The 16,406-nt window shown below is 43.0% G+C and overlaps 1 protein-coding gene across 24 annotated transcripts in view; it reads right to left on the reverse strand.

The window, feature by feature from the left end:
* ptprfa (protein tyrosine phosphatase receptor type Fa) overlaps positions 1 to 16,406 on the reverse strand; it is a 350,902-nt gene that overhangs the window by 145,819 nt on the left and 188,677 nt on the right. For 19 of the 24 annotated variants that reach the window (XM_084953588.1, XM_084953606.1, XM_084953605.1 and 16 more), the window contains 3 exons: positions 12,932 to 13,120; positions 4,674 to 4,691; positions 846 to 956 (listed from right to left, as the gene is read on the reverse strand). In XM_084953588.1, the coding sequence (XP_084809714.1) occupies positions 846 to 956; positions 4,674 to 4,691; positions 12,932 to 13,120 (318 nt within the window). The remainder of the gene's footprint in view (positions 1 to 845; positions 957 to 4,673; positions 4,692 to 12,931; positions 13,121 to 16,406) is intronic. The other 5 variants (XM_084953601.1, XM_084953608.1, XM_084953595.1 and 2 more) reach the window with 1 other exon arrangement.

The following is a 16,406-nucleotide window of genomic DNA, read 5'->3' on the forward strand; positions in this document are numbered from 1 at the left end:
TGAACGTGTGAGGGAAAAATCAAACATCTCTGCCTGTCTTTGTTTGACACACTGGGGGAAAATAGATTGTGGGGCAACGGTTTAAGAAGCAATGCTCGACATGATTGAAAACACGATACAACAGCTCCAGTTAAACAGCACTAAAGATCTGGTAACAGCTGTATTTATTATGCAGAAGCTTTCAAATGATTTTAAGTCCGACTGCATCAAAGAGAGCTGTCAAACAAAAACGAGATTAAAAGGAGAAATGAATCAGCAGCATGCTTTGAAAATTGCCTTTGAGAACCTGATACTGGCTGAGGCTAATTGAGTTGTTTGTTGACAAGACTTTAGAGAAAGCCTGAGGCTTCCTTTCACCCTGCTGGCTTTGCTGCTTTACATCCAGCCAACTGCATGGAGGGGATTTCCTCTCCACTTTTTCCCCATTTGCGACATGAAGGTGTCAGCTTCCCGTTTGAGGCAAGACCCCACACGTAAAACCTCCACTGCCCCAAAACTAAAAGGCAGAACCGCAGCCAAACTCTCTTTCACCCCTGACGAGTCAAAACATCCCCCCAGGTCACTGTGAGGTTAGGCAGGTCAAGCAAAGTAACAACAGAGCAGAGGAGCAAAATACATAAATCAGCACCCAGGAGACAGAGACGAGACAGAGAGGCAGAAAGATCAGGAAATGACAGTGTGAGGCTGGAGGTGTGATTTTCGCTGCAGTCACATCCGGAGAGGCAGTTTTCCTGTTAGCATTCAGGAGGCAGAGCTGGAGGTGACGAGAGAGCACCGTTTCTGCTGCAGGCGGTGACCCGAATGGCAGCAGGGAGGGGGGCGGCCGAGGTCAAGAGGGAGCTTACCTCGAACATAAAGGTTAGCCGGAGCCGAATAACGAGTCCCGGCGCTGTTGACAGCCACACACTCATATTTGCCCTGGTCCGACTCCTCGCTGTTTTCAATCTGAAGCGCTCCTGGGGAGGGAGGTTAAAATGTCACAGTTAAGATCTGCACCACACACGTGGAGACACACAGACACACTGTCCAGGTGTTAGCCTGACGTAAAGCTCCCCATAACTTGGCTGAGCAGAAATCTGAATGCAAATCTATACAACTAACTAACATGTTTTCTTCAAGTTGTATCATTTGATCTTATTATTTATGACAACTTTAACAATTAGCTGTTATTGTGCCGACTCAGGCTTTCCAGCATTTTCTCATTCCAGGGTTTCAAATACTGACATTTGTCAAGATATGCACAGCTATGGTAACCGTTCTGCGACACATCAGGTTTATGACAACACGTCTTTCACTCCCAACTTCTATGAAGTCTTTGCAAGGCTTCATATTTAAACCGGGGACGTGCATAAGGTGACCTCTTGGTTTCTGCAGGCTACATTTTACTGAAGATGAATATTTTTTTAGCATCATCACGTTGTGCTTTTTGGGGCCAGAAGTAAGAGGATGGAGTGCTAAGATGTAAGTTAACACTAGTAAACGTGGTTACAGAGCTGCATTCATAAACTTTACAGGTGCCACGCACACAGGTATCTGCTGATTAGTGCCAAGTGGCGTCCAAATTAAATAAAACTGGATCACAGACTCCTTGGTTGTTCTATCTGCACAATTAACCACAAAAGCAAACCACATTATTTATCAGATAAATTCATTAAAAATACTCCAAATTAGATACTTTAAAATCTACAGTTTTTCATGTCAGCAAAGCAAAACATGAACATGTAACAGTATCAAAACAAACTGTAGTCCCCCCCATATGAGGGCTATGTTGGGGAAAACTAGTTATAAGTACAAGAAACATTTTTTTGTAAAGTTGTTTTTGTAAATTTATGAAAATGACTGTTATTCTTTGAACCTCTCATTCTTCTTTGATGGCTTCGAAAGACAAGAACTCCTTCAGTGTATCTTTGCAACATCAGACAGAAAAGCAGCATTCGACACCCTGGGATAGAAATGCACTGGCACAGCTGTCGCTGTCAACAGTATAGCTAAAATGTCTTGTAGAGACACAACCATGTAAATATGATTCTTTTTTAAAGGGAGCCTGTTCTGATGTTCCTTATTTTCTGTCACAGATGTGCTGTTCCAAAGTTGGATGTTAAACATCCAAAGTTTCAAACAAAAAATTTTTTTCTGAATGAGAATAAACTGAGCGGCCAATTTAAGATCAAAAAAGGAATATTGTGACATCTGAATCACGCAAAGCAACATTAGCTGAGCTCTACAATACAAACCTGGACCTGGAAATGAACAGAACAGATTCCATTTAATGAAACTGTTTTTGTTCAAATGGATGGAAACTGAAGACATTTGTTTGAAAGTCTAAATAGGCGATGTGCTGCTAAACACAATTGGCCATGAAATGTAATTTCCTGTTTTTCTGGCAACACCATTTCAAAATTGACTGCTGCACTACAGGATTCCCAAGAAGCAATCTGAGCTGTTTATTCTGACTGTCAATCAAAACACTTTCAAATCCTTGAACAGAACAGAAACAAGTGAAACAGAAGACTTTGGCCTAATTGCTGAAAGTGTCCCAGGGATTCAACAGCTTGTCATTTTCAGACGTTAAAATGTTACTGCATGAAACCCCCGATTGTTCAAAGCCTCCAGTAACACTAAACTAACCTCCACTGATCACTGCTATAGAAACACACAATACATACCTGACATGGTGATCTACATCCAATCACACCAAAAAGCTTCTTTTGCAATTTCATAGCATTTAGAAAAATGTAAAATGAGCTGTCATTGCTGAGGTTAGCTTTGAGAAAGAAGCAACATGTGTTTAGTAATAATGTGGTTTTATGTGCTGACCGTGACATACATCATGCAGTGTAGCAGCGCACAGTAAAAACTATGAGAAATAAAAATGTACATATTTCAGAATACAATCCTGAAATGCAACATGGGATGGGTGTGTGAAGCCAGTTTAAGAAAAGAAAATATGTGTGTGGCAGCATCCCGGGTGGATCTGGTGCAGACAGTGAGCCCAGAGATGGAGGAACAACCTTCATCTGGGATGCAAGGACATTGTGCAGCAATGAATGTCCTTAAACAATCTCCCACTCTCTCTCGTTCTCTCCATCACACACACACACACACACACACACACACACACACACACACACACTGTACGTGTACATATCAGAAATCCTTGGGTCAAAATACTGATTAAGAGCTCTTCTTTCTAAAGTTTCTCCCAAAGAGTGTCCAGGCGACTGAGGAGCGATACGTCACGTTGCTGAAGATTGAATCATTCTCTATTTCCATTTTAGCGATGACTGTTTGTCTCATTGGACATTCAGCACCTCCTGAAGGAAGCAGCATTTCAGAAGAAAGTGCGTCACTCTCTCCTGAGCTGATGGATGTTTGCTTTGGCCTCTTGGCACCAAAAAGGCTGACGGGTGCTGCAGGAGAAGGTGTCTTGTCACACATAGAAAAGTATGAAGCCCTGAACAGAATGTTGTTCTCTACCAGAACTTCCTTTACCTTCACACCTCGAGCCGTATATGAGTGCGTATGTAGCATGTATGAGTGGGAACCATGTAAGAGCGAAATGTTCTAGGAACGGGCCGATCCAATCTGAAGCTTATCTGATTTATTACATTTCAAGGCAGATTCACCGCATGACTGCAAAGATTGTACCAGTCAGCTGGGGTAAAGAGATGGTTAAAGCAACGCTACCAACTGACCATTCGGTCCGCTTTACCCTGATTTGTGGCCATGAGCGGTGAGTAGTCACCGAAGGAAGAGCAGATGAAGAAAACGGCGTCTTTCTGTTTGTCAGAGAGAGGGTGAAGACCTCCGAGTACAGCACTGCTCAACACATCGAAAGGGCTCGCTAAGATTTGGGCATCTGAGTACAATACCTCCTGGGTGCTTTGGCTGTGTCCAACCTGGATGAGATCCAGGCTGGTAATCAGTGTGAGCACAGTCTCACTCCAGTGGGGAGAAATCATTAGAAAATTCATGCTGATTGACACAAATTGTTGTGCTTTCATGCTGACAGAATGAAAAAGAGACACAGAACTTTAAACAGTTCCTTTTGAGACACTTCGCGTCCAATTCTTCATTTATTTTGGAGGGTAAACAATAATTGTTAGGCACTGTTTAAGATATGAGTCTAGATTTTAGCGAGTCCTCTGCACGCCACTGTCCTTGCTTCCACACCATGAAAATGGAGTAAAACAGCTGTTTGATAGAAAGCAGCTGCAGTTTGTCTTCAGTGCTGCATTCTCATTCTGAAGGTGAACTCGTCCTTCTTGCATGTGTATAGTAAGTAGCAGCAAAATACAAACGATTGCATATTATATCAAAATTGCATTATTTTGCATTTGATAAAAAAAATGTCCAACTGTGTTTTATACGACTGGCAAACTCAACACTGTTCAGCTGCACCGAAATTTAAAGTGAGACCAAAATAAGTACTCATGAAGCTCCGCAGACAGGCATTATTTACCCTGGTTTTCTGAATTTGAAAACTTTTTACCCGCCTCTTTCAAGACCATACACACCTGTGCACGGTTATGTGCTGAAGGCAAAGAAAGTGTTGGAACAGGCAAAAGGACAGAGGGCTGGAAATGGGGACACATCGAGGTGGAGAGAAGGATGAAGGCGATGAAGGAGAAAGGGAGGATGAGTAGATGTTTTTCTGTAGCCAGCATTCTTACCTCTTATTGGTGTACCACCTGTGAGGTAATTTGAATGCAAATAAGATTAAAGATAAGCATTAGTATAAAGAGAAGAAGTGAAGCAGAAAGACAAGAAGGCAGGAGAGCAAACAGATAAGAGGAAGCTAGGCTCTCCCTACTCAAAAAACATCATCTCTGTAAATAGTTCTGATATTATTCAGCGCTGAATAAGTTCAAGTGTTGGCACAGAGGGAGAAATAAACTGAATGTTTATTTTCAACCAAAACCATTTTCATAAATGACAACTGTGGAAAATGTTTTCTGAGTGAAAACCATTTTCTTCACTAGACACGTGATTTATTTTCCCCACGAGATCTGGAAAGCACAAACAGTTTCAGTAAAGCATCTTCACACAGCTCCGACTGGCAGTCTGTCATTTGTGCATCTACTTATTTACTGTAACACGGTACTTATTTGAGTTGCACACCTGGCTATTTGCGCCACAGAGCTGGCTTCCTGTTGTGATCATAAAGCTACTCATCATAAAACCCCACACCTGCTTTTTCCCTGAAAGCACCAAGCTATCAAACACTTGACCCTCATTCACCAACAACAGGCCTGCTTCGTGGTGCTTTTTCATGTTCTCCTGCAGAACACAGCCTGCTCTCCTTCTGATGCAATGCACAGAAACCTTCATGCGTCCTGAAATGTACTCTTACGTTGCTGCCTCGGTGGCTGAGAACTGTACTAGCTTCATAATTAGCACAGTGCATTAGCATACTACAGATGTATTTTTATAGCACTTGTCACTTTATTTGGGTCATCTAAATGCTCATCAGTGTTTTGTCTGTGCAGCGTTCATGATATGAGGTTTGTTTCTCCAGTATGGATGCTTCTGTGTTTTACTGACATTAGTTTCTATACATTAAATGTTGTGTTTTAAACATTACAGTCAAGGCAGATATAATGACAAGAGACAAAGATTAAGATCGTCTTCTTTTATAAAGAAATGTTGTTAATTAAAGGGAGACATGGTGGTGAAAATGTAGATTTTTTGTACTTTCCTCTCTGTCTTTAACTTTGAGACAGTTTTGCTTCCCTCACATGTGAATGAAAATTTTACTTTAGAATTTTGCTGCTATCACCTGATAGCAGATGCTTCTCTGCATTTGCATATTCTACCTGTACCTGCATATGTGTCCTCCAGGTATCCTGGCTAACTACCACAGTACAAAGACATCCTGTTATGTTAATTAGTGATTCCAAAATAAGTGTCTATGGATAAGAGGTAGTGCTTAAAGTGTATATGTGAATATATAAGATGAATGTGGCTTGTAGTCTTAGAGGATTTCAGGGGTCAGCCAGTCCATTTCCATTCTCAAAGTGCCTTTTTCCTCCCACTTGAAGTCACCAATCAACACTTTTGTTTCCTTCTGTTTTCTGAAGGTTTTAACAGAAGAATTTTTTCAGAGGCTGATCCATGGAGCAATTTATTCATAAAATTTGATTTCTTTCATGCTTTTAGAGATTTCCAAAATTCCCTTCCAAAAGCAAAAATTGGCTCAGTGGTTTCATCCTCAAATCTATTTTCATCCTGTTCTTCTTTAGTGTCTCCCCTTTAGCTCAGTTTAGATAGTATGTTCATACAATAGCTAATAAAAGATAATAACACTTAAACAAATGTATTAATTATCACAAACGCATGGCTGTAAATAAGTGTGTCACTGTCTGATAACATAAAGCTTGATAACTAACAGCTCTACACTTCTAATGACTGCTTAGGCCAGTTTCAGCAGTTTTAATGTGAAGGTTCAATCAATAATTCCTCGCTTAAAGTTTGGTTGCCGATGACTAATTATTCCACTTTCTGGCTATAATTCAACCCTGAAGAGTTCTGAGTTATTTTGGTTTCACCAGGTTGTATCAGTCCTATTTATTTCACGAGAGATTAAGTATTTCTATTTTTAAGAAGCACACAAACCCTCCTGGTTAAATACAAACGATGCGCTCCTTTCACTCCGAGGTGTAAAAGTTGGGTCTGTAAAATGAAACCAGTACATAATCTGTATTCTTTCTAGTGGCCAAACACAAAATGACCCTGCTGCTCATTAGATCCATGACCTCACTAAACACTTTTTTCGTATTTAAAAGAAAAAAGTTTAAAAAACGCTATGTTTCAATCGGCAAGTCACTTTCTCAGAACTGAAGAAATGATCGCTCGTGTCTAAAGCCAAGATGGTACCAAAACTGCAGTGTCCATCTTTTATATACAGCCTATGATTATACGTATAATAGCCTCTGGAGCTGTCTGATAGTTAACATCGTTATTGCATCACAGACATATAAGAAGGCTACGAGCACACTAAATTGTTTGAGAAATGCACACATGAATCTGCAAAGAGTGGACTTTCCACTTTGTTAAAAGCATCTTTAATTCTAAATAATAACATGAAAGATTCTGGCCTGCAGAGAGCATATGAAGCAGACAGCTGCCAACAGTTCCTCTTTTAATGGAGATAATTGATTTTAATAAGCTGCAGTTAAGCAAACTGTTATTGTAGGTGAATGAAATTTCGGGTCAACAGCTACATGAACCTCATCTTCACCCCCTCAAGCTGGTTAAGACACTGTTAAGGAGAGTTCAGTTATAATTACAATTACAGCTTGTTGTTATTCAAACACAACACTCAAATTCCTATTTACATAATGTTAATTGTTCAGCCTGCTGCTGTTCATTCTGTAATTTACTGGTGTAAGTAAAAGGAACCATTTGAGCATATTAGGTCATATGCAACAAACGGACGAGAGAGAGGGATGGTTACTATGCAGATTCTCCTGATCTGGATAATAAACCAAGCCGCTTTGACAGGAAAACAAAGTGTCAGATACAGGTGGTGAAGAGGAGCCCTGGAAGCTGTGTGGCCCCGTGAGCTGATGAAGGAGACATCAGCAGCTTCCAGAAAGCGGGGCTGGACATTACCGAGACCTGCCATGACTTCCCTCTCACAGCTGCCTGACAGCTGGATGGATCCCACTGCAGCAGGAAGTCTGTTATGACAGATTCAGGGCATCATTGTGAAAAATAATACGATTTTATTATATTTTCACAATGTTTGGATTGAAAGGATTATTTTGTTTCCGAAGTAGAGTCCACCAAGAGTGAGTGCAGTTCTATCTTCATATATCAGCTGAGAACATCAGAGTCCTTGTATGAAACTGTGTAAAGTAAAACCCTCCAGCTTTGTTTCAGTTTCCTTTTCCAAGCAGAATGAAGCAAAAAACATATCATCTGACTGGCTGTTAGAGGGGCTGACATTGATGTTATATATCGGTTTCAATGCGGAGTAATGATGCTGCTTTCAGACTACACGACATTTTTATCTGTTGAGGTGGTCGCTGACTCAGATCAGGCGATTACAGAGTCATAAAATCTGGAGACAAAACAGACTCTTGCTCCCGAGGCTGGCTAGACAAGCAGATACTACGAGGATGTGTTGCTGTGTTCACAGCTCCATCCAGCTGCACTGGCATGGTCCTTACTCTTTATAGGTCTTTAAACTAAGGTGGTGCTGTCTTGTTGATGCCTAATTACTCAAACTCACAGAATTGAAGGAATCACAGCAGAAGACAGAAAATAATTCTGTCATGGTCGTCTTTCCCCTCCCTGGTGGATAAAACATCTACTGCTATGCACAGTGCCCACTGTCACTCTCAACCTGCCCTACATTATCCTGATGTGACCGTAATGGCTGATGCAGTCTGAGCCCAGCATCAGCGAGCAGTATCCAACCAAATAACAACGACGATTTCGTTTTTACCTGTAGACTTCAAAGTCCGTATTATTCTCATCCTTATCCACTATTTTTTAGTCACAGTAGAAGTTAAGCAAAGTTTTAAGTTGGTTTTTGCCTTTTGATAGTCAGTTCATAACTGGGGGTTAACCAAAAACAAACAACTGCACACTGAATTATTGTGTCTTCACTGAATTTGGATGAATTACAAGATTATCAGGTGTTTGATCTTATTTGTCTTCTTGTTGAACCTCACAGACTGAGGCTGGAATAGTTGGAAATATTCAGAAGAATGATTTTCTGTGTACTGTAAGCTCAAGGTCAAGGGTCAAGGTCAAGGTAACTTAAGCTCGATCCGAAGAAAAAAAAAAAGTCAGATAATCTTTGCTTGGATTTCTTTTGGTTTCAAATCTGTATCTTCACTATTTTAAACTTCAGTTCTACATGACTGAAATACCAGTTTAAGAACATCTGGCAGCAAAAATAACTGAAGTGGGATCTCCAGATTTCATGAGCAGGATCACACCTCAAACCCTTCCTGTAAGACGTCTATAAACCAGCCCGCCTACCCGCCTACCTGTGCCAAGCTCAGTCCCCACTGAGGTGTTACGTAAGCAGCAGCCACTCCCTGAGAGTGTTGCTTCTCATTTATCTGTCGTTTTTACACACAACATTATCAGTAATAAGTATGAAGGTTGTGGTCCTTGCTAGTGAAGTCTCACCTACAAATTAAATAGTTGATTTCTTTCTGATTTCCAAAACGTGGTCTCAGAGGTTTTCAGTGACTCGCAGCAGTGTTCAGCTGAGTCACAGGTTTGTGGTGACTCGGAGGTGAACGTTGCACCCCACGTTTACTGCAGGGCTGTCGCTCCTCTTCTCTGGGGTCTCATTGTTCCCCCTGGACAGTCAGATCTCATCCTGAAACTTTGTCCCTCATTGGTTTTACATCTTTTATTGAAATATTGGCAGGAAAAAGTTATGCAGAAGATTTTTATGTTTTTTTTCTTCAAACAGAGCAAAGGCCTCAGATTGAAAAAGAAAGAAGCTATTAAAGTTTTAAATGGATCAAAGGCATTTAAAAGGAACTAATATAGTCACTGTCTTTATAATGAAAGCTACTGAAACAAATAATTTGAATAACTCTGAGGGGCTGACTTTATCTGTTTCACTTTCCTGGCGTGCCACTGGATAACTCTGATTTTTCCAATAAAGGAAGCCATCTGTGCTCGACTGCAGAGGGACTCCATGTGACAGTGGGGCTCTATGAACCAAATTAAAACAAATTGCCGTGCTGTTCAGTTAATAATATATGGCATTTTTGTCCCTACCTGAGGCCCTGACTGTGACTTGGGAAAATCCTGGGGGTGAACTTCAGTGGCAGCGATGTCCCAGAGCATGTCTCTCAGCCTTTCGTCTCCAGCCTGTATTGAGACGCAAGCAGCCTCAAGAGGGGCCCCGGGCCCGCTGAGATGTGAAATCTGCTTCTTAGCTTTGCTGCAAAGCTGGGAGGGATGTTTGAACCTGAACAGCCGATCCAACGATGCGTAGGTGCTTACGAGTTTTGGCAAGACTCAAACATTTCTATTTTCTCTCGGAAAGTGAGCAGAAAGGGCAGCTGATAGGTTGCGCAGGGCTCGGTTACTCAGCCATCCAGCTCTGCTGTGAGCCGCACAGCCCGGATTGGTGGAATGAGATGCACTATCTGCTTCTTTGGATGCTGGCAGCCTCCTCACAGAGCTGCTTTACAGGGCTGCCTGTGCTTTAACATTCATCACCGTCTGTGGGGTCTTAAGCACTCTTGGCACGCCAATAATCCTGCACAGGTGCTGCTCAGGTAATTACTGAATCTATGAGGTTCTGTTCAAAGTAGGAAACATTAGCCTCCATCATTTGCTTGATGTGTATTTTACTCTTAGCAACTTCAGTTGTTGCTTACCACTTCACCTTAAGTGTTGTTATTTTTTATGTAATTTTGTGATCAGTCGTCTGTGCTATGGTCATGAGTCTATAAATGCATGTAAACACAAACCAAATCCCATTAAGAGACTTATTATATCCAGTAAAACAGAAACTGTGTTCAACACTAACAGTATGACACTGACAGGCCTGGGTGCTAATATCTGAAGGAATTATTAAATGGCTCAGAGAGGTCCCAGACTCAGAGAGGTCCCAGACTCAGAGAAGTCCCAGACTCAGAGAAGTCCCAGGCTCAGAGAGGTCCCAGGCTCAGAGAGGTCCCAGGCTCAGTGAGGTCCCAGGCTCAGAGAGGTCCCAGGCTCAGAGAGGTCCCAGGCTCAGAGAGGTCCCAGGCTCAGAGAGGTCCCAGGCTCAGAGAAGTCCCAGGCTCAGAGAGGTCCCAGGCTCAGTGAGGTCCCAGACTCAGAGAAGTCCCAGGCTCAGAGAGGTCCCAGGCTCAGAGAGGTCCCAGACTCAGAGAAGTCCCAGACTCAGAGAAGTCCCAGGCTCAGTGAGGTCCCAGGCTCAGTGAGGTCCCAGACTCAGAGAAGTCCCAGGCTCAGAGAGGTCCCAGGCTCAGAGAGGTCCCAGACTCAGAGAAGTCCCAGACTCAGAGAAGTCCCAGACTCAGAGAGGTCCCAGGCTCAGAGAGGTCCCAGGCTCAGAGAGGTCCCAGGCTCAGTGAGGTCCCAGGCTCAGAGAGGTCCCAGGCTCAGAGAGGTCCCAGGCTCAGAGAGGTCCCAGGCTCAGAGAAGTCCCAGGCTCAGAGAGGTCCCAGGCTCAGTGAGGTCCCAGACTCAGAGAGGTCCCAGGCTCAGTGAGGTCCCAGGCTCAGAGAGGTCCCAGGCTCAGAGAGGTCCCAGGCTCAGAGAGGTCCCAGGCTCAGAGAAGTCCCAGGCTCAGAGAGGTCCCAGGCTCAGTGAGGTCCCAGGCTCAGTGAGGTCCCAGACTCAGAGAGGTCCCAGGCTCAGAGAGGTCCCAGGCTCAGAGAGGTCCCAGGCTCAGAGAGGTCCCAGACTCAGAGAAGTCCCAGACTCAGAGAAGTCCCAGGCTCAGAGAGGTCCCAGGCTCAGAGAGGTCCCAGACTCAGAGAAGTCCCAGGCTCAGTGAGGTCCCAGGCTCAGAGAGGTCCCAGGCTCAGAGAGGTCCCAGACTCAGAGAAGTCCCAGGCTCAGAGAGGTCCCAGGCTCAGTGAGGTCCCAGGCTCAGAGAGGTCCCAGGCTCAGACAGGTCCCAGGCTCAGACAGGTCCCAGGCTCAGTGAGGTCCCAGGCTCAGAGAGGTCCCAGGCTCAGTGAGGTCCCAGGCTCAGAGAGGTCCCAGGCTCAGAGAGGTCCCAGACTCAGAGAGGTCCCAGGCTCAGAGAGGTCCCAGGCTCAGTGAGGTCCCAGGCTCAGACAGGTCCCAGGCTCAGACAGGTCCCAGGCTCAGTGAGGTCCCAGGCTCAGAGAGGTCCCAGGCTCAGAGAGGTCCCAGGCTCAGAGAGGTCCCAGGCTCAGAGAGGTCCCAGACTCAGAGAGGTCCCAGACTCAGACAGGTCCCAGGCTCAGAGAGGTCCCAGACTCAGAGAGGTCCCAGACTCAGACAGGTCCCAGGCTCAGAGAGGTCCCAGGCTCAGAGAGGTCCCAGGCTCAGAGAGGTCCCAGACTCAGAGAGGTCCCAGGCTCAGAGAGGTCCCAGGCTCAGTGAGGTCCCAGGCTCAGAGAGGTCCCAGGCTCAGAGAGGTGTACTACTCAGCCAGACTTTCTTTGCTTATACTTGCTCAACCAAACCTAAAACCCCAGTTAGAGATAACTGGTTTTACAGCAGCGTTCATCAACTTTCTCTGCTGCTTCAGTTTCACTCTTCCTCTGTAAAAATGGAGCAACTGAATGTTGCCTTCTTCAGGCTTGTTCCTCTGAGACTATGTCAGTATCTCAAAGTCTGCATCATGTTCCAGCTCCGACGGGGCTGCTGGAACTGATTGCATCTACTCGAGACAATACTTGCAATTGAAGCGTCACAGCAGAAGGCCTGAGAAGCAGTTTTCCCCTCTGCGTCACTTAAAATAGGGCTGGAATATCCATTATTTATTTATTTTTTTTAAAGATTATATATATATGAAGCTGCACAGAGCACAGAGTAAACATATTTGTATTTATCTGTAACTTTATTAACTTCCTTGGTTGGATGTATAAAATGAATTCATATGTTGCACTTAAGAGTACAAGAAAAATCTGGTGCTTTTCACGTCTGCATAGCCGATACAAGTTAGTATGATGCTCTAACCAGATGAAGGGAGAGCCGTGATACTGACAACTCTGACACTCCTTAGTACATCCCTCTTGTTGGTGAAAACATAAATGGACTCTCAATCAATACATATAAATATTATATTGCACAGACAGTGCAGTGTTATTATGATATGTGAATTCTCCTCAAACTCTCACAATTGCACCTTTTCAACAGGTTTTCTACTAATTAAAAATGAATGATTAACATCTGAAGAATCCTGTGCCTCTTATTGCTTAACAGAAATCTGTGTGTGAACCGACTGAGATGAGTGCTTTACCTGATCGCAGCTGCTTAATGCGCCCATTGCTGCTACTAATATCCACAGGCAGGAAATCTTTGAACCAGTAGATCTCTGGATCGGGGTTTCCGCTGGCTGCACACAGCATTGTAGCCGTACGCGTTCTTTCCACAACCTTCAGCTGGGGGCCCATGTCTATGGTGGGGAAGCCGTGTGGTATCTGGTCCTCTGTAAGACAGACAAACACACATCAGCACTCCTGGACATGATACAGACGAGTCTCAGCCTGGCTCTGTCAGATTTTCACTGCTCGTTCCACAAACCTTCAGGTTGTAAGGTTTTCCCCCCGTGAAATTCAAACACAGTGAAATCCAGCTCTAATGTAAGTATGGCAGGGCCACTGCATGACTAATCCTACCACAGAATTCCTCGTCATGGATCTGTGTGAACGAGAGCGAGGGCGATGCAATTTCACTGCCGGTAAAATGCATTGTGACGGAAAAAGGCTCCTACCAAGCACACATAATCTGACACGCTCGATGCAGTCAGATCACAATCCTGCCAAATTACAGACCAAATGTAATAAAATCACAGGCTGAAAATCCCATTCCACACCTCTGTCCGTGCCTCCGAGGAAGGACGGTTTTACACACCTACTTGAGCTTTTCTCATACAACAAACCGCAATTATTTAGAATCCTAATCTGTAATCTTTTCTTAAAAACAGCATTGCAGAGATGTTTCAACATAAAAACTATTTCATGGGTAAATAACAGAAAATAAGGTTCTGGAAGTTTGCTTGAACCTTCAGCTACAAAACTATCAAACCTTGAAGGATTTTTTTCTGTTTTCAGTATCAGGCATTGCACATCTTTCACCCCACAAGAGTGCAGGGCATGCTGATAGAAGTTGCTGTTACTGAGTGGAAGTAACAAGCAATGTATACTCCATCCTTCCATATAGCAAGAAGCAGTATACATACACAAATCAATTAGGAAACCATTACTTCAATTACCTTCTCGTTGTAACAAAAATATGCAAACAGCATAAACAAATTCATCAAAGCTCTACAAACAGGAGAGTTTTGTTATACATTGATATGAAACAATATACAAAGCAGACATTACCTCCAGCTTCTTTAGCTGATAATTACATCAGCCAGCCGATAGAAACTGCAAAAAGCTGGAATCATTTCAACACAGCAGGTTAACAAGCACCGACTCTGGTACAGCTCTTTTCATTATTCTTCAACAGTTCAGCATGAAGCAAAGTACAGAGCAGCTAGTGTGAGAGGTGGCACTACATACGAGGCCTGAAGGGTCATTACGATTTGTCAGCCACTTAAGACAAACTTAAATCTTTTCTTTGTCATTTAGATTGCCTCAGTTAGTTCACAAATAAAAACCACTGCACACATTTAACATCTAATTTAACATTAGTATAATGTCCTTGGTGCCTGTCAGCATATAACATTTTACATTTTGGCTGTTCTCCACAGAGGTTTGGATGGTTTCTGTGATCAGCAATCCAAGATAACTTCTCAATAACATCCTCAAGCTTCACTACATGTTTTCATTCAATTCAAAGTCACACAGAAGAGATTCAATAAAAGCACAAGTCAAAAGTCAAAAGTTCAGGTCAATGCAAGATTATAAATGACCAAATGTATAAAGTTGAATCAACTTACATTACGTTCCTGCTGTGAGCCTCTGCAGTATACAGTATACTCACTTACTGCTACATTGTCTATTTTTTGTCAGTACTTTAGAAAATCTTAAATATTTGATATAAACCTGAAAGTTACATTGATGTATTGTGCACTACATCAATCAACTTAAAAATATGGTTGTCACTGATATTGTTTGTACTGTTCTAGTTTTTATTTAAAAACAGTTTCTTTAATTTTTGACATGATAACAAGTAGTGAGTATTTTCCTTAGTATTGAGCTTGAAACCCTTGTATCATGACAACCCTACTACCCTGAGAAGACCCTGTGTTACACTCTTAAAGACCATGATGCAGATTTTTCAAACATTTTAGCTCACACTTTGACGAGCTCACTGTGCCGTGACAGCCTAAAATAAAGAGCTTAGAATGAGTTGTGAGGAGGGAAGGAAAGATACTGCAGTGACACATATAAAATGAAAACCCCAGGGAACGAAAGAGAGGTGACAGCCAAGCTGCCTCAAAGCTGCTGGAAGATTTTCAACATCAACAAACAGCTTCTCTGCTCCACACAGAAAGCAAATGAAACCAGGCATTTGTCATGGTTTCTGCTGGCAACAGGGGGGGGTACACAGGAGCAAAACATGGAGCCCATGCAAAAGGGACAAAAAACTGCAATTCCATTAGTGGCCACTTGGGGCTGGCTCCAAAGTGAGTCAATCCTAGATGGTTACCGTGTCTTTTCGGGATATAAGGTTCAGTATTAGTACGACTTTTGTAAGCTACGAAGCCGCACCGCTTGATGGATTGTCTGAGCATTACGGCTACCGTACTCAGGAGCCTCGCGGAGTAATCTGGGTCCTAAACTAACTAACTAAACTAAAAGTCAGGACATGCTATATTGTATTTAGATAGAAGCTAGCGAGCTAACTTCCTGCTAACTTCTAACTCCGTTAAATGTCATAAATTCCGTTTTCATGGATGCCTGGATGTTAAACTCAATTGTTACACCTGGTAGAGCAGAACGTTGATCATTTTATTAAAGATGAAAGACTTTAGACAGTTTTTCAACTCTCAGTAATGCCATAGTGATCGTTTGATATATGGAGCTGCAGCGGAGTTTAGGCCCAGACACGGCTAGTGACGTCAGACTTAACGACCGGATAAGGTGCAGTATTAGTACGACTTTTGTAAGCTACGAAGCCGCACCGCTTGATGGATTGTCGGAGCATTACAGCTACCTATCAGGAGCCTCACGGAGTAATCTGGGTCCTAAACTCTGTCACTTTCAGGTCCCAAAGTCAAACGAACACTGCAGCATCACTGAGAGTTAAAAACTGTCTAAATTCTTTCATCTTTAATAAAATCATCAGCGTTGCTGTTTTACCAGGTGTTACAATTAAGTTTAACATCCAGGCATCCATGAAAACAGGATTTATTACATTTAACAGAGTTAGAAGTTAGCAGGAAGTTAGCTCGCTAGTTTCCACCTAAACATGATATAGCATGTTCTGACTGAGAGATTTCTGAAAAATTCAAACGTACAGCTCTGCTGTCACTTCCAACATAAATGAAGACAGAAAACTAAACAGCAGTGACGTTTGTAGAGTTACTGAAGTTGGGCTACCTGGTATATAATGATGTGCTACGTGATTGGTAGAAACACAGCTATGTTAGCATAAACAGTGAAGCTGGAGGATGAACGCTAACTTTTTTCCACTCGATAAAAGTTAACGTGAGGGTTCCTGATGGTTAGAGACAAATGCAATCGCATGGCAGGATGCTGTAAACGGACCAAACTTCAGTCAGGAGAACAACTGAGATAATCCATCCACAATACGAGGTTAGT

The sequence above is a fragment of the Perissodus microlepis genome, chromosome 15 (assembly GCF_051167445.1).
Source record: "Perissodus microlepis isolate ML-2025 ecotype Zambia chromosome 15, ASM5116744v1, whole genome shotgun sequence".
Lineage (NCBI taxonomy): Eukaryota > Metazoa > Chordata > Actinopteri > Cichliformes > Cichlidae > Perissodus > Perissodus microlepis.